Genomic DNA, 18,645 nt, shown 5'->3' with positions numbered 1-18,645 from the left:
CCATAAGCAAATAGAAAAACCCTGATATGACTAAAGAGTGAATCATGGTGATTTTTCCACAAAGAACATGTTGTTTCCAGAGTCCACAAACAGGAGGTGGAGTTTCAGAGCTCACAGATGTACCTGGCATGGATTGTGACTCCATCTCATTCCTCGCCCTCTTCAACATGTCATTCTCCGCCTGACTCTCCGCCAGTGACATGATTGTTTTCTCTCACACATACAGTAACCAGCTCATAAAGTATCTTTTTGTAAAGGATGAAGATTCTATTGTTGTTTCCCAGAAGTCACAGCCTGCTACGCTTGTGAAAAACAAAATGTCTACAGCTGTCCATCACCACTGTAACTAATAACAGAATATTTAAGGGGCTTTTATATAATTATAAAGCAGGGTCAATAAAAATAATAACAATCGTTGGATAACAGATTGGAACTCATTAAGAGGTGGCTTATATCTTCAATATAATCATTCATTCAGAACGTTAAACTCATAGGTTTTAGGCCTGCAGTAGGTTATAATAAATTGAAAATTGCATGTCAATTCATAAACCATGTGCCATGGAAACTATTTTGCAATATATATGGCACAGCTGTCAATGTTTTGGTCCTTAAATGAAACTGGTATATAATCTCAGCAAAAAATAAACATCCTCTCACTGTCAACTGCGTTTTTTTTCAGCAAACTAAAATGTGTAAATATTTGTAGGAACATAACAAGATTCAACAACAGACATAAACTGAACAAGTTCCACAGACATGTGACTAAAATAAATGGAATAATGTGTCCCTGAACAAAGGGGGCATAAAATTCCAAAGTAACGGTCAGTATCTGGTGTGGCCACCAGCTGCATTAAGTACTGCAGTGCATCTCCCACTCATGGACTGCACCAGATTTGCCAGTTATTGCTGTGAGATGTTACCCCACTCTTCCACCAAGGCACCTGCAAGTTCCAGGACATTTCTGGGGGGAAAGGCCCAAGCCCTCACCCTCCGATCCAACAGCCCCCCTCCCCCCAGACGGACCCTCCACCTCCATATAGATCCTGCTCCAGAGTACAGGCCTTGGTGTAACGCTCATTACTTCGACGATAAATGAAAATCCAACCATCATCCCTGATGAGACAAAACCGCGACTCGTCAGTGAAGAGCACTTTTTGCCAGTCCTGTCTGGTCCAGTGACAGTAGGTTTGTGCCCATAGGTGACGTTGTTGCCGGTGATGTCTGGTGAGGACATGCCTTACAACTGGCCTACAAGCCCTATAAGATTCCAGCCTCTCTAAGCCTATTGTGGACAGTCTTAGCACTGATGGAGGGATTGTGCCTTCCTGGTGTAACTCGGGCAGTTGTTGTTGCCATCCTCTACCTGTCCCATAGGTATGATGTTCGAATGCACCGATCCTGTGCAGGTGTTCTTACACGTGGTCTGCCACTGCGAGGACGATCAGCTGTCCATCCTGTCTCCCTGTAGCGCTGTCTTAGGCGTCTCACAGAACGGACATTGCAATTTATTGCCCTGGCCACATTTGTAGTCCTCATGCCTCCTTACAGCATGCCTAAGGCACGTTCACGCAGATGAAAAGGGATCCTGGGCATCTTTCTTTTGGTGTTTTTCAGAGTCAGTAGAAAGGCCTCTTTAGTGTCCTAAGTTTTCATAACTATGACCTTAATTGCCTACCGTCTGTAGATGTTAGTGTCTTAGCGACCGTTTCACAGGTGCATGTTCATGAATTCTTCACGGTTCATTGAACAAGCATGGCAAACAGTGTTTAAACCATTTACAATGAGGATCTGTGAAGTTATTTGGATTTTTGACAGGGTCCTGAAAATGACTTTTTTTGTTGTTGCTGAGTTCATTTTTGTTTATCACAATTTTCTTTCAATTTCTTTTAATTTTGGTCTTTAATGCATGGCCGACAGACAAGTTCTTTACCCTTCCCCCTTCCACTTGATAAAGATTCCAATTGCAAAAGTTTTTTTAATCAATTAGTATGTTAGAGTTTAACCACAATATTTGTTGTGTTATTTATTTATTTATTTATTTTCTGGGGGATGAAACTGAAATTGTGATCAACTATGGCTTGTTTAAAAAATTACAATAAGAAAAATTACAATAAGTTACAATAAGGGTGGTGCAGTGGTCTAAGGCACTGCATCGCAGTGCTAGCTGTGCCACCAGAGACTCTGGGTTCGCGCCCAGGCTCTGTCACAGCCGGCTGCGACCATGGGGCGACGCACAATTGGCCTAGGGATATCCTGAAATAGAACCTTGTCTCATCATGCACTAGTGACTCCTGTGGCGTGCTGGGCACAGTGCACGGTAACCAGGTCACCAGGTGCACAGTGTTTCCTCTGACACATTGGTGCGGCTGGCTTGGATGCTCGCTTCTGGGCTGGATGCGCACTGTGTGTTAAGAAGCAGTGCAGCTTGGATGGGTTGTGTTTCAGAGGGCGCATGGCTTTCGACCTTCGTCTCTCCCGAGCCCGTATGGGAGATGTAGCGATGCGACAAAATAGTAACTACTAACAATTGGATATCACTAAATTAGAGAGAAAAGGGGTAAAATTCAATAAATACATAGAAGAAATTAAAAGAAATAACGATAAGTGAGCAGTTGTAATCTGAATAAAGGGAAAATGGCCATTTTTGAACATGTTATTTAGAATGATTTATTTCTGTTTTAATAGGCCCACTGTGCCTATTTTTCAAAAATGATCAGTCTACATGTTAAGTGTAATTCCCCCATTGTATTTACCCAAGTTCTCTCTTAACTCCAGGACCACCGACAGTTGTTGTTGTTGCCTGATGTAGGACTCTAGTGCCAGAGAAGAGAGACTCTCAGACTGAAAACACATCCATTCATTTACGAAAAGATAGTCAACTTGAGTCACAGTTTAGACGACCGATAGATCAGCATTCTAACTCTCCCTTGTGATAGTGTGGTGCAATGACACAATGCCACCATCTACCACTAATGGCCGGGGCAAACGTTTGTAACTTTTAAAGCATGAACCACTGTATATAGTGTATTACTTTTGACCGGAGACCATAGGGCTCTGATCAAAAGTAATGCAATTTGTAGGGAATAGGGTGCCATTTGGAATACAGCCCTTGACCTGAGCCTGCTCTCCTGTAGAGGTAATAGTTATGGGGACAGCAGGTGAGCGTCTAAGGAGAATAATGGCCAGGTGGCCTGTAAAAGCATATGTATGTTTGTAGGGAGGGGCTGCACTGTAGGAGGGAGGTTTTACTGGGGAAATATCCCAAAGGAACATCATGGTGTGTCAGACTGCTGTGAGTGCTACTGTGGGAGAGACAGAGGGTCAGCTGTAAAGGCATTTAGTCAGGTTTATAGAAGGAAGGGGGTTGTGGGGGTGTTTGCACTGAGGACTGACGGGGGTGGGGGGTTACACTCTAAGGGAGAGGGGTTAGCTATAATGGGGAAAACTCTCAGAGTGTCACCATGTGTCATTATGGTCCAGCAAGAGACCTCAGACTACTGCTGCTCTCGACACGCCTTTGTGGAGAACAACATGTGAGGAGAGGCCCTTCACCTGCTGCCTGCTGTTTTCTTGGAACAGTGTGTGTGTGTGTGTGTGTGTGTGTGTGTGTGTGTGTGTGTGTGTGTGTGTGTGTGTGTGTGTGTGTGTGTGTGTGTGTGTGTGTGTGTGTGTGTGTGTGTGTGTGTGTGTGTGTGTGTGTGTGTGTGTGTGTGTGTGTGTGTGTTTCCAGGATCAGTATATTAGCTCTGGGAGAGTGGGCTCGTCTTGGTGACGGGGAGAGCGGAGCGGCTAGCCGAGCCGTCAGGAAGATAAAGGTCACCAGCTCGCTGTCTGGTCGACCGGGACAAAAGAAGTGGCGCTGTGCAGCCATGAACCATGCGAAATCAGACAGGTGTCCACATACCAAAAGCCTCTCGGAACCATCTCTGGCTTTGAGAGCAGTGCCTTCGCCACCGCTGATTACTGTACAGGCCTCTGTCCGTCTGTCTGTCCACCCACGCACCCATCACAGTCCTGAGACTTGGTCGGTCTGTCCACCTCCTAGCGCCCAGACACATATTGTCCCATTTCTTTGTAAAAGGTCACTGCGATACGGTGCGTAGTTGATAGATTGGTATAGTGGTGCGCTGGGTTTCGTATGCTGGTGTGTTGGGGCGGTGTTCTCTGGGCTGATGTACATTGGGATGTTGGTGCTGTAGTGTGGAGGGTAGCTACTTACAGCAGGGGTAGTTGAGCAGCAGGATGTCATCAATGGCAATGTAGCCTCGCCGTTCTGCCGAGACGGATGCTTCAAACACCACCTGAGGACAGACAACAGAGAGATGAGGGGAGAATGGGACAGACAATTGAGAGATGAGATGAGAACGGCACAGACAATGGAGAGATGAGGAGGAGGGAAGAAAGGATTCCACGTTACGCAACACAGAGAGAGAAAGGACTGGAGGCAGAGAGAGTGAAGTCCTAATCAAACAGTTTGTCTTTGAATCGACGGAGGCCTGTCTGGTGGCAATTCCCACTACTCAAACATCCATAGTTTAGCATAGCCTCGTTTCACACAGTCATCTCTCCCTCTCTCCCTCCTGCTCTTTCAAACAACCATATTTCTCTCTCTTTTCATCAGAGAACACAAACACAGAACATGGGACCCACAGGAGTCATTGAGCGCTGCCAAAATCTCTACTCACTCATCTAAATGAATCCAGCGTCATGCAGAGAAACCAAAGTGAATCCCAGATCCCTCCCACAGGGAACCAAAGTGAATCCCAGATCCCTCCCACAGGGAACCAAAGTGAATCCTAGATCCCTCCCACGGGGAACCAAAGTGAATCCCAGATCCCTCCCATAGGGAACCTCCCAGATCCCTCCCGCAGGGAACCAAAGTGAATCCCAGATCCCTCCCACAGGGAACCAAAGTGAATCCCAGATCCCCCAAGGGAACCAAAGGAATCCCAGATCCCTCCCACAGGGAACCAAAGTGAATCCCAGATCCCTCCCACAGGGAACCAAAGTGAATCCCAGATCCCCCCCACAGGGAACCAAGGGGAATCTGGACCACTGAAAAATCATTAATGCCACAATAACCCATATCGTTTACTGAGGGACAGTAACGAATACATAACCACTGCAGTCTATGCAGATGGGGTTTACTGCATTCATTGATTCCAGACTTCAAATAGCACTTCACATTCAAGTCATTTAGCCGGGCTTGATTGAGCTTTGAATCCACGGAGGCCTGTCTGGTGGCAAAACCCACTACTCAAACATCCATAGTTTAGCATAGCCTCGTTTCACACAGTCATCTCTCCCTCTCTCCCTCCCGCTCTTTCAAACAACCATATTTCTCTCTCTTTTCATCAGAGAACACACACAGAACATGGGACCCACAGGAGTCATTGAGCGCTGCCAAAATCTCTACTCACTCATCTAAATGAATCCAGCGTCATGCAGAGAAACCAAAGTGAATCCCAGATCCCTTCCCCCGGAAACCAAAGTGAATCCCAGATCCCTCCCATAGGGAACCAAAGTGAATCCCAGATCCCTCCCACAGGGAACCAAAGTGAATCCCAGATCCCTCCCACAGGGAACCAAAGTGAATACCAGATCCCTCCCACAGGGAACCAAAGTGAATCCCAGATCCTTCCCACAGGGAACCAAAGTGAATCCCAGATCCCTCCCACAGGGAACCAAAGTGAATCCCATATCCCTCCCACAGGGAACCAAAGTGAATCCCAGATCCCTCCCACAGGGAACCAAAGTGAATCACAGATCCCTCCCACAGGGAACCAAAGTGAATCCCAGATCCCTCCCACAGGGAACCAAAGTGAATCCCAGATCCCTCCCACAGGGAACCAAAGTGAATCCCAGATCCCTCCCACAGGGAACCAAAGTGAATCCCAGATCCCTCCCACAGGGAACCAAAGTGAATCCCAGATCCCTCCCACAGGGAACCAAAGTGAATACCAGATCCCTCCCACAGGGAACCAAAGTGAATCCCAGATCCTTCAAAGTGAATCCCAGATCCCTCCCACAGGGAACCAAAGTGAATCCCAGATCCCTCCCACAGGGAACCAAAGTGAATCACAGATCCCTCCCACAGGGAACCAAAGTGAATCCCAGATCCCTCCCACAGGGAACCAAAGTGAATCCCAGATCCCTCCCACAGGGAACCAAAGTGAATCCCAGATCCCTCCCACAGGGAACCAAAGTGAATCCCAGATCCCCCCCACAGGGAACCAAGGGGAATCTGGACCACTGAAAAATCATTAATGCCACAATAACCCATATCGTTTACTGAGGGACAGTAACGAATACATAACCACTGCAGTCTATGCAGATGGGGTTTACTGCATTCATTGATTCCAGACTTCAAATAGCACTTCACATTCAAGTCATTTAGCCGGGCTTGATTGAGCTTTCCTGTCACAATGGACCCAATGGAAAAGTCACCGACAGCCACACAGTGTAAAGCTCTGCAAATGATCCTAAAAGCTCATCACAGACAATGATATGTTAGCTATGACTGAAACCAGCAGACTATGAAAGGTCAGATTCCAATATCACGCACTCCAACGAGTCTGGGGGCATCCCAAATGGCACCCTATTCCTTATATAGCAGCCCCAGTGTGTCTCTGTGTTGACCAACACATCAGGCTCTAAGTGCCTGGTCCAGACCAACAGCACCGCACAAGGCCTCCTCAGATGGACACAGGCCACGCTTCCTTGTCTGCTCATTTATTAGTATTCGTCATTCTTATGCGTGGGCACTTAGAGAAGTCTGGACGATTACCTTCTCCATTCATCAGGCACTGACACACCATGACGAGCACGCACTGGGGCTGACCCCATAGGCTGTTGGTCAACCGAGATTTCTTTCGTCGAGCAGTAGCGAAAATTGTTCAATGTTTTTTTTAAATCGTGGTGTACAAGACAGCTGTCTGATTCACGAGTGGACTGATCCATTGTGGAGGCCGTGGGGATGGCACAGTCCATCACTCTAAGGTATGTGCTACTGAAATTGTATATGGTTATATTACGTAAGAACAATGGTGCAACACAAATAAAAAAATCATTTATAACAAATGCACTTTCTCCCGCGTTGGATAGTGGTTGCTGTGTGCGGCTCTGAAACACAATGTGCTGTTGAATCGCCGCCTTTCCCTGGCCATGTTGCTAGAGTTAAGAGAGGAGAAAACAGCCCTTGACTTATTGTTTAAGAAAAGTGAGGAGAGAGGAAACCTCAACTTAATTAGGTCTATAATCAATAGCCTAACTGTTAAATGTGCCTGTCTTTATAAATCATCGATATATCTACAGAAATAAGACAGATCTTGCTTCTGCTGACTGTTTGGGTGTTTCGCTGATAGCCTACTGATTCCGTGAGCACCAAGCCTCACGCAACAATTTCACAAATTGGTCTGTTTTTAATATTTGCTATGCTGTAATACACTGTTTGTCATTCGACCAGCGCCTCTGTTATTATTTACCATTTATTTAGTGTTGTTTGCACTGTTCCAAATTGTCAGAAAAATAATATTTCTAATAATACCCCTCCTTTTTCCTTGATCAAATTCTTATTGTTAATAGTATTATGATCATCATTATAATATTATAATAATAATAATTATAATATAATATATATTAATAAGTAATGTCATTGTCATTAGTAGACTTAGTATAGCGGCCTTGTATAACAGCCATCAAACTGTAGGCCTAAGAGCGCATCCTGTTTGGTCTTATTACTGCAATTAACTTAGGCCTATATTTCAATATAGGCTACTTTACCAATAAATACTTTTTGCATTCATGTCATCACACAGCATACGAGTCATTCCTGACGTGAAATGCATTGAAGCATTTTCCTTTTAAAATAAAATAGCAAAGCGACCATTGAATAATTAATAAATCGACCTAAACCGTTCCATTTGGGAAATTGCATTCGCAAATTAATGTGACTGTTTTTAAGTCTTTGCTGTAATAACTTTTTGGTCAACCAATATTTTTTGGGGTCAGGGACAAGCCCTAACACACACACACCTCCACAGACCTGGCCATCCATTCATTTGCTCAGCACTGCACAGAGCCTTAACCCTACCTGACTATCAGTATCAGACCGTGCTCAGAGCAGAAAGGGAGAGGGGGGATAGAGAGGGAGGGAGAGATGGGGAAAGAGAGAAATGGAAAGAGAGTGACAGAGAGAGGGGCAGATAAAGAGAGAAAGAAAAAGGGACAGAGAGAGGGAGAGGGAGAGAGAGAGAGAGAGAAAGAAGGAGGGAGCGAAATATAAGGAGAGATGGTGTAGCCTAAGCTACATTGACATTGGCAGTCACGATAGGCCTGATAGCATCATAAATATTTGATAGCAAAGTTCCCCCACACCTGCAACAGCCTCATCTCCAATACCCACACAGGCAAAGAAAGGAAACATCTATCTATCACTGCACTCAAAGTAAAGGTGGATTTGTTCAAAGGAACAGAATCGTCATCAGTTCTAGGTTGTGACAGTCTTCCTGCTTTATTTACCTATTTCCTCTTGTTGCAACCACGCAGAGCTACAAAGAGAACGGGGAAAGGAGCAAGGTAGATATTACACTTCCAAAAAACAACCGTGATGTGAGAATCAAGGCCAGGCTTGTTGAAACTAGTGAGGTGTTCCTGTGCTGTGCCTGCTGCTGTCTGTCTCTCAGGCTATAGAGCTGTTTCATCATCCAAGCAGAGAGAGATGGGAGAAATAATACCAGACACCAAACTCTAAATACGGATCACAAAAACACTGCCTTCAGATACCGGGAGGAGGGATGAGGCAGGACGAGGGGAAGGAAGAAGAGGGATAAAAGGGAAAAAAGGAAAATTCACTGATACATTTTAACATGAGCTTCCCTCTTCCCCTCGCTGCTGCAGCTCCAGTTCAGTTCACCTCATAAAACCCAACGGTGCAGAGTTACACACTTCTCCATGCTGAATCCCTGCTCTGTTCCCTTCCCCGTCCTCGAAGGGAACACATACAATCAGCTGGCTGGCTGGATTGGTGGCTGGCTGACTGGTTGGCTCGCTGGTAGGCTGGCTGGTTTGTTGGCTGGCTGACTGGTTGGCTCGCTGGTAGGCTGGTAGGCTGGCTGGCTGGCTGGTTTGTTGGCTGGCTGCTGGCGATAAAGGATTGCAATAAAGAGGATTTGTTGGGTAATTAATATTTCTGGATTCTAGTTTTCCTTTTCATCGCTATGGGAGTTATTTGTGCACGTGGTCTTATGATAAAGCTTGTACACGGACAGACTCCATCGATCCGCACAAGTGGTTTAATTAATTCAACAGCTTCAGAAACCGTTGGAGAAACAGGAACATGTTGCACAGTTATTGCCAGAATGTTCTGTTGATGGATTTGTTTTGGTTAATAAAGTGGAATGAGGGTAGAATGGTATTGACTGGTATTGACATTGTGGCAGGAAAACACAGTCATTTATGACCTGAGATTCAGTGGACCTCATTCAGCTAGTAGGCTGAGGAAATGGACACACACAACTACAGTGCCTTCAGAAAGTATTCAAAGTTGTATCGAATTTGTTTCAAACATAACACTTAATTGCTTTGCCACATTTTTCCAGTATTACTTTAGAGCCTTGTTGCAAACAAGATGCAAGTTTTAAAACATTTTTATTCTTCACAGGCTTCCTTCTTTTCACTCTGTCACTTAACTTAGTATTGTGGAGTAACTACAATGTTGTTGATCCATCCTCCGTTTTCTCCTATCACAGCAACTCTAACTGTTTTAAAGTCACCATTGGCCTCATGGTGAAATCCCTGAGCGGATTCCTTCCTCTCTGGCAACTGAGTTAGGAAGGACGCCTGTATCTTTGTAGTGACTGCCAGCGGGGCGCCTGTCAACAACTTCCGGTGAAATTGGAGGGCGCGCAATTCAAATAAATAATCATACAAATTATGGATATTAAACATTTAGGTACATACAAGTGTCTTATATCGGTTTAAAGCTTCATTTATTGATCATCTAACTGCATTGTCCGATTTACGATAGGCTTTACAGCGAAAGAATGCCATGCGATTGTTTGAGGACGACGCCCCACATCAACATATTTTGCCACTGGCACAGGCTTCATAAAATCACAAATAGCGATTAAATATTCACTCAATCTTTGAAAATCTTCCTCTGATTTGCAATTCAAATGGTTGCTACAACATGTATGGTCGTTTTGTTAGATAAAATCCTTCTTTATATTCCAAAAAGTCTGTTTAGTTGGGGCCAATGATTTGAGTAATCCACTCGTTCAACGTGCAGTCGTTCAAGAAAATACATTTCTTCTTAATCCTCAGGTACCCTAAAATGTAATTAAACTGTCATATTTCATACGGAAATAAGTATGTTCAATAGGAAAGCAAAATCTTTGTCGCTCGCACACAGACTGGTTTTGAACACCAACTCCCAGTATTAAAACTCAAAATTCTTCCTTGTTTGGGAAGAAACAAGCCTGAAACCTTGAACAAAGACTGTTGACATCTAGTGTAAGACTGGGAGCTGGATTTAGATATGACCCTATACGTTCCATTGTACGAGCATGGGCTCTCAAATACAAAAAGTTCTGGTTGGTTTTTCTTTGGATGTTCTCTTACCATATCTATTGTGTTATAGTCTCCTACATTATTTTAACATTTTTACAAACTTCAGAGTGTTTTCTTTCCAATGGTACCAATTACATTTACATTATATGCATATCCTGGCTTCTGGGTTTGAGTAACAGGCAGTTTACTTTGGGCACTTCAGTCAGGCATAAATTCAGAAAAAAAGACCCTACCCCAAACAAGTTTTAATAACTTCACTTCATGCTCAAAGGGATATTCAATGTCTGTTTTTTTATACCCATCTACCAATAGGTACCCTTCTTTGCGAGGCATTATAAAACCTCCCTGGTCTTTGTGGTTGAATCTGTGGTTGAAAATCACTACTAGACTGAAGGACCTTACAGATAATTGTATGTGTGGAGTACAGAGATGAGGTAGTTATTCATAAATCATGTTAAACACTATTATTGCACACAGAGTGAGTCCGTGCAACTGATTACGTGACGTGTTAAGCACATTTTTACTCCTGAACTTGTTTAGATGAGAAAATGCGAGAAAAAAAGTCCTCCTCCTTCCTCCAGTTTTCTGGCTTGGTTCCATTCCCCTGTACCTCGTCTCCTAAAACCCAGGCTGTTCTCTGAGCCTGCCCAGGACTGATAGCACCAAGAGCCATGAATAATCAGAATTCAACCAGAAAGACAAACACCCAATTGAGACTCTGCAAGCAGAATTCTGCAAAAATATCATTTGTGTACAACGCAAAACCCCAAACAATGCATGCAGAGCAGAATTAGGTCCATACCCGCTAGTATCAAAATCCAGAAAAGAGCTGTTAAATTTTACAACCACCTAAAAGGAGGCGATGCCCACAAATTCCACCATCTCACCTACAGAGAGATGAACCTATAGAAGAGTCCCCTCAGCCAGCTGGTTCTGGGGCTCTGCTCACAAACACAAACCGACTTCACAGAACCCCAGGACAGAAACATATTCAAACCTATCCAAATTAAGAGAAAGCTAAAAGATAACTATTTTACACACTGGAAAGAATCAACCAGAAAACAGAACATATTGGAATGCTATCTGGCCCTAAACAGAGAATACACAGTAGCAGAATACCTGACCACTGTGACTGACCCCAAATTAAGAAAATGCTTGACTATGTACAGACTCAGTGAGCATAGCCTTGCTATTGAGAAGCCACCACAGCATATCTTCTCTCGAGAGTCAGGTCACTGCCCACAAAATGAGGTGGAAACTGAGGTACACTTCCTAACCTCCTGCCAAATGTATGACCAAATTAGAGAGACTGTATTTCCCACAGATCACACAGACGCACAAAAACATTGAAAACAAATGAAACATTGCTAAACTCCCATATCTGTTAGGCAAAATACCACAGTGTGCCGTCACAGCAGCTAAGTTTGCGACCCGTTGCCATAAGAAAAGGACAACCAGAGGAGCACAAACAACATTGTAAATACAACCTATCTGTTTCTTTTCAACTACTTGCACATTGTTATAACAGTGTACATAGCCAATAATAAAACATTTGAAATGTCTATTCTTTTAAACCTTTTGTGAGTCTAATGTTCACTAATGTTTATTTCCCTTTTGTTTATTGTCTATTCCATTTGCTTTGGCAATGTAAACATGTTTCTCATGCCAATAAACTCCTTTGAATTAAATTGAGAGCGCGAGCTCGAGAGAGAGAGAGAGAGAGAGAGAGAGAGAGAGAGAGAGAGCGAGAGAGAGAGAGAGAGAGGCACAGAGAGGGAGAGAGACATAGGGAGAGGGAGAGAGAGGCAGAGAGAGAGAGAGAGAGAGAGAGAGAGAGAGAGAGAGAGAGAGAGAGAGAGAGAGAGAGAGAGAGAGAGAGAGATGGAGGGGTAAATACAATGTTCCAGCTGTGCAGAGACAGGTGCTCTACTCCCTGCACCACAGAATATACCCTGCTACAAGTACACCTGCTAGGCCCTCTATACACACACTGTCAAGTACACTAGTGTGTAGACTGTGTGTAGACACTAGTGTGTAGACTCCTAGTATATAAACACTTTCAAGTACAACAAGTACACTCTCTAGGCTACAGCCTGTTCCCTCTGTGCCCTGTATGCACAAACTGCTAAGATAAAGTACCATCTTCAGTTTCTCAGGCTTTCTAGTTGTGTTTACACTAGAGAGAGAGAGACAGAAGAGAGATAGCCCAAGAGAGACATGGGGAGAGGAGAGAGAGAGACAGAGTGAAACAAACAGAGCTAGTCAGAGAGATGTGGAGAGAGACAGACAGAAGGAAGAGAGCCCAAGAGAGAGGTGGGGAGAGGTGGGGAGGTGGGGAGAGAGAGAGACAGAGAGACACATGTGGAGAGAGAGAGAGAGACAGACAGATTGTTAGGGAGATATGGAGAGAGAGACAGAGACTGAGGAGAGACACATTTAAGTCTGAGGGCCACTGTGATGAACTCTCTGTCTTTATCTCTCTTTAGTCTTTAGTGCTACGGCTATTAACTTCGCTCCTAAGCAGGATTTCACAAAACGAGGAGAACGTCTTGAGAGCTTCATATGAATATTCAGATAGTGTTTGCAGCTACTTCTCCTTAAACTCAATCACCTCAACTCTCCCTCTTTAAGATATCAAAAGACTGGGACTGTTCACCTGCCACTGATACCAAAGTAGTAAGCTTCTCACCTACACTCTAGCCGACAAGACACATCTGAATAGTCTACTATTACTTGAGACAGAGACAATGAATGGTAATGGCACTTCACTGACTGCTCTGTTCTTTGTGATTGCTTTGGGGGAGGCTATAGCTAGCTCAGTCTCTGATCAATCTCCAACTACAGAGCACGTAGTCCATCTTTCTCCTCCAGGCTGTCTCCTGCTGGCCCTTGGGGGCTTCTCAGAGAAACCTGATCGCCATCTCTCTCGCTCGCTCTCCCTCTTTCTTTTAAAGCCCATGTGAAGCAGTCTCTTTCTCTCTTCTCTCTCTGGTCTCTCTCTTCTCTTTTTTCTCTCTTCTCTGTCTGTCTGTTCCTGGCTGTTGGTCAGGGTCCCGTGGGGCCGATCTGTTGGATGGGACTGCTGGACAGTGATCCTTATCTGGGGGATTGGATGAGTGGGCCCTCTGGGGCCTTCACTAGCACTTTGAGCTGTAACAGAGAGAGAAAGGGAGAGGAGGACAGAGGGAGAGGCGGAAAGAGTAGAAGATAGATCATGGCAGAGAAGGGGAGAGGAATAGGGGGTGAAAAGGAGAGGGGGGAGGGGGGAAGGAACATGGGAGGCAGTGAGACTGCCCCTTCACAGTACAGTCAGGGAGACGCATCACTGCAGGGCAGGATTAAAACCCTGCACCGGTCATTCTCTCAGTCTTTTACCTGCTTCATTACTTGCAGCCGAACCTCTTACTGCTCTATGGGACCAACAAAGCAATCTGTCCCATGTCTGTCTGTGTGCCTGGGGGGGAGTCTTAAGATGTCACACCCACCCACACGTCTTCATTTCCACTTACATAACACATAACACCCAGGCTGCTTCAGCGTACACACACACATTATCAGGGTGGTAAATCATACCTCTAATGGATTTCTAATTTCAGACAGACGCAACAAATACAGCTCTACTTTCACCTAACCACCAGGCTAGGCAAGGCTTGGTCTGATTGGATATTGGATCCCAACGCCCCTGTGTCCCATATCCCCCTTCCCTTCAAATGGTCACACACACACACACACACACACACACACACACACACACACACACACACACACACACACACACACACACACACACACACACACACACACACACACACACACACACACACACACACACACACACAAACCCTCTTTCACCGTGTGAAAAAGGTGGGAGACTGTGGCGGGGGCGAGAGAACCTTTTGATGTTGCTGCACATGAGAGGAAGAAAAGCATTAACTCTTAATCACTATGGGGTTGTGTTGTTGGCCTGGAAGCTGAGGATACTACCACACAACACTGATCCACACCGGCCCTAATCTCATTTAGGATGTGTTGATTTATTGAGATGTGTCTGGGACCAGGCTCAGAACTCTGAGAGCAGACCAAGGTTATGGAGGCAAACACTCCTCTACTGAGGGTCACACAGAATTGAGGTCAATTGACTGTTCAGCTGAGCCACACTCACTCCCCCAATCTTTTACTGCTGTCATTGATTTCAAAGGGAGAGAAAACATGCACACAGAACAGACGCACAGGCATACACAGAAACACACACACAGAAACCCACACACAGGCACACACACAGCTATTGGCTTCTCGTTAAGGGCGTTTTGGAGGAGGGCGAATGAGAGACAGCTAGAGGTATAAATCATAGGATTTAATGAGGCAGCTTCCAAACAGCCCACCACACACACACACACACACACACACACACACACACACACACACACACACACACACACACACACACACACACACACACACACACACACACACACACACACACACACACTAGCCATAACAACACCATCAACTAAACCCAGGGCAGAACAAAGAGATATTTATGACTCTGCTGCACTGGGGGAAATTAAGCCATACATATATGTAAACATAAAACAAATACTCTAATAAAGTACATTTATACTCCCATGTTGTCACTATGAAATAGTGCAGCAGTGTTTCCCTACCCACCCCTCTGGGACCAAATGGTCATTTGCACATATTTGCTCTATTCCAGGAGCACAAGCACAATAGATTAAATGAATTACGGCTTGATGATTCCCAGCTAGCAAGCATACTATGGTGAACCAATAGCGGCCCGTCTCTGGCATAGATTGCGGCCCGCAGCTGCAGTTTAATCAGTGCTGGAATAGAACATACAGTACCTCCTCATTCAAGGGTTTTTCTACATCATGAAGCTGGTTGAGAGAATGCCAAGAGTGTGCAAAGCTGTCATCAAGGCAAAGGGTGGCTACATTGAAGAATCTCAAATATAAAATATATTTAGATTTGTTTAACACTTTTTTGGTTACTACGTGATTCCATATGTGTTATTTCATAGTTTTGATGTCTTCACAATTATTCTACAATGTAAAAGATAGTAAAAAATAAACAAAAACCCTGGAATGAGTAGGTGTGTCCAAACTTTTGACTGGTACTGTATGTGTAATCAATCAATCAACCAACCAACCATTAGTTAGAACTCAACTGGTAATCACTGGGCAAGAAGTTGCTAACGGCTAGCTCCATCTGGTGCCACTCATCCTAACCCTCACTGCATAGCATTGTCTCTCCCCTGGTATTTGCTGGGCCAGAAGGTGCCAACGACATAGCATTAGACATACAATTAGCAAAATGTATGTGTTAACACATATGTATCATTATCGCTCACCTGGTATTCGCTGGGCCAGAATGTGCTGACGGCTAGCTCCACCTGGTGCCACTGGCGTCCATGTGACCCGGAGACGTTCCAGACGGCGCTTCCCCGCGGCCCCCCGTTGACCCGGATGTAGAGCTGCAGGTCCCCGGGGGAATGGCCGTCGCGGCTGTACAGGAAGTAGCTGAATTGGATGCAGTGCGTGTCGTTCTCACTCAGCGAACGGAGGAGAAGGTGGGCCCGCTGCCCCACGGCATGCTGGGACGAGTTCACCATCATGAACGACCCTGGGGGACAGCAGAGAAGAGACAGGGTCAGATGGTTATAATGCAATTCCTGTCAACAGAGACTGAACTTTAGGGAAATCTCCATGATTTGAGGGAAAGAGTTTCTCTGCTCTACCTCTGTCTCTACCACAGGCGGCCGGTGGCACCTTCATTGTGGAGACGGGCTCATAGTAATGGATGGAATGGGATCTATGGAATGGTTTAGAACACATCGTTTCCATGTGTTTGATTCCATTCCATTCACTCATGATTATGAGCCGTCCTCCCCTCAGCAGCCTCCTGTGGCCTATACCTCTCTCTACCTCTCTCTCAGACCGTATAAGGGTTTCTCTGTCTGCCACAATGCCTCAGATATCCCCTGTTCAAAGCTCTGTTTTATGGACAGACAGGGAGAAGACAGACAGAATTTCATTTAGAGACTGAGGTTCACAGAGCCTCTCATCCCTCCCCTTCTGATTCTCTCTCTCATCCCCTTGGCACTCAAGGTTGTAGCCTGTCGCCTGGCCCTGACACAGGTGTCAAACAGACAACCAGACAAACAGAGGGAGATTTGCCTTCACAGCTGTCCACACACCTCAATGGATGAGAGAGCGCGAGAGCGAGAGAGAGAAACAGAATGAGTCAAAGAAAGAGAGAATGAGTGATAGGGAGATGTCCATGTTGATCACACCAGATTGGGAACAGTGTTCATGAGGGAATCCCAAAAGAGTATCATTCTAACCATTCTAATCTTCTAATAATGATCAATGGGTCACAGTATTGGAATCTGTTACCGAAGCAATCTTCTAAGTGCTTTAAAGACACAGCTGTAGTGTATCCTCTATGGAAGGGCAGGATAGGATGGGTGATGTACTTGAATGAGTGTGTAATCAGGGACTCAGTGCCCTGCCACTTCTACTGCCATTAATCACACTGACACTGTTATTAGGCTGTAATGGCAATCTAGGGAGTACTTTGAACACTAGTGATTACGCACGCACGCACGCACGCACGCACGCACGCACGCACGCACGCACACACAGAGCGATGGGCTCAGGCCCAAATCCCGGTGACCTTCCTGGAAGTGAGAGCTCCACTCCCCCCTTCTTCTCCTCCTCCCTCTCTGCTCAGCAGGTAGAGTGATCAAGACACTACAGCTCATTGGGGACCTTATCTCTCTCTGTCCCTGACCTCAGGCTGCCTTCATAAGGAGGTAGTACAGCATGTGACCTACAGCATGTCTCTACAGCTTCAGCCCTGTGACCTCAACATGCCTTTCAGACAGGCTGGCTCTCCTCATTGCATTTCCTCATCACCTTGCCCCCGGGTGGCACAATTCCAGTAACCTTCCTGAAAATGCAACGGATTCAGGATTTCCTGCTTATTCTCTCCTGATTTCGGGAATATTCCAACCAGGATTTCTGGAAAACCTGGGAATTTTGCAATGCTACTTTGCCCAAATCAGAGAAAAACAAAACACACACCAAAAAAAACACAATAGAAGGTAACACAGTGCTGGGTCAATGAAACCCTGTTCTTGTCGGTTTCCTTTGCTGGCTCACAGACAGAACAAGGAAAAAACTGAAGAAAGTTCAGTCGTTCGCTTCAAAAGTTGTGATTCCCCAGAACAACCACGACCTACATCAGCCAGGTCACAGCACAGGGCTGCTCAGTGTTTTAAAAACCTCTTACAGTCTCAAAACCTTGAGTCCCCTTTACTGTCCAAAACATCCCTACATCCCTTTCCTCGCTCTTCTCTTTCCTGATCCCTGTCTGGACAAAACATCCCTCTGGTCTCTTTTCTCATCCTCTCCTATCCCATTTTCCCTCACCTCGACCCTGAACCCAGCCCAGACAGAACCGTCAAGCCTTCACTGAATTCCTACTAGCAGCTTCTCCTCCTCGGGGGGACTGGCAGGCAGTATTCTCAGAAAACATTGATTTTCCCCTCGCTTCCCTTAGAATCTCACCTACATCCAGATTTGGACCAGAGCAGGCATCGACTTGGCCCCTACCGGCCCCCTGCGCCCTCACTGTCACCATGCCTCTGATGTGTGGAGACTCCTGGAGGCTCTTTGGGCCACGAGGCTAAATTGCTTTTCTCGCAAGATCAGCACACAACTGAACTACTTCTCCCTTTCTAGTTTGAGATTTGAGACCAGGTAACAGGCCTATGTGTGAGAGAGGGAGAAAGCTGCATTGGGTAGGGTATGAGATGAGTGCTGTGACCAATAGATAGACAACAAAGACATTAGCTGGAATTGAATTGACCCTGGCATAGCAATGGTAACGCATTGTCTTGTTTATCAACTGTAACCCAATCTCACACAATTCTTCCTCTGAAAAGGAAGCTTCTAGTTGATGAACAGTGCTGGAAGGCAGGGAGAGAGAACGAGTGAAGATTAAAATATGTCTAACTAATTCTGACAGGCCCTAGAGCCTGTATGGAAATCAAAT

At 45.3% G+C, this 18,645-nt stretch overlaps 1 protein-coding gene across 13 annotated transcripts in view; it reads right to left on the bottom strand.

Annotated features, from left to right (window-relative positions):
• The window catches only part of LOC118397665 (receptor-type tyrosine-protein phosphatase U-like), a 315,780-nt gene that overhangs the window by 114,432 nt on the left and 182,703 nt on the right, over positions 1 to 18,645 (bottom strand). For all 13 annotated transcript variants that reach the window (XM_052470163.1, XM_052470150.1, XM_052470152.1 and 10 more), the window contains exons 3-4: positions 15,938 to 16,209; positions 4,220 to 4,301 (exon numbers count right to left, since the gene is read on the bottom strand). In XM_052470163.1, coding sequence (XP_052326123.1) covers positions 4,220 to 4,301; positions 15,938 to 16,209 — 354 coding nt within the window. The remainder of the gene's footprint in view (positions 1 to 4,219; positions 4,302 to 15,937; positions 16,210 to 18,645) is intronic.

This window comes from Oncorhynchus keta, chromosome 19 (assembly GCF_023373465.1).
Source record: "Oncorhynchus keta strain PuntledgeMale-10-30-2019 chromosome 19, Oket_V2, whole genome shotgun sequence".
Lineage (NCBI taxonomy): Eukaryota > Metazoa > Chordata > Actinopteri > Salmoniformes > Salmonidae > Oncorhynchus > Oncorhynchus keta.
Note: the sequence above shows the minus strand (reverse complement) of the source record. Positions and strands in the feature narration are given on the sequence as shown.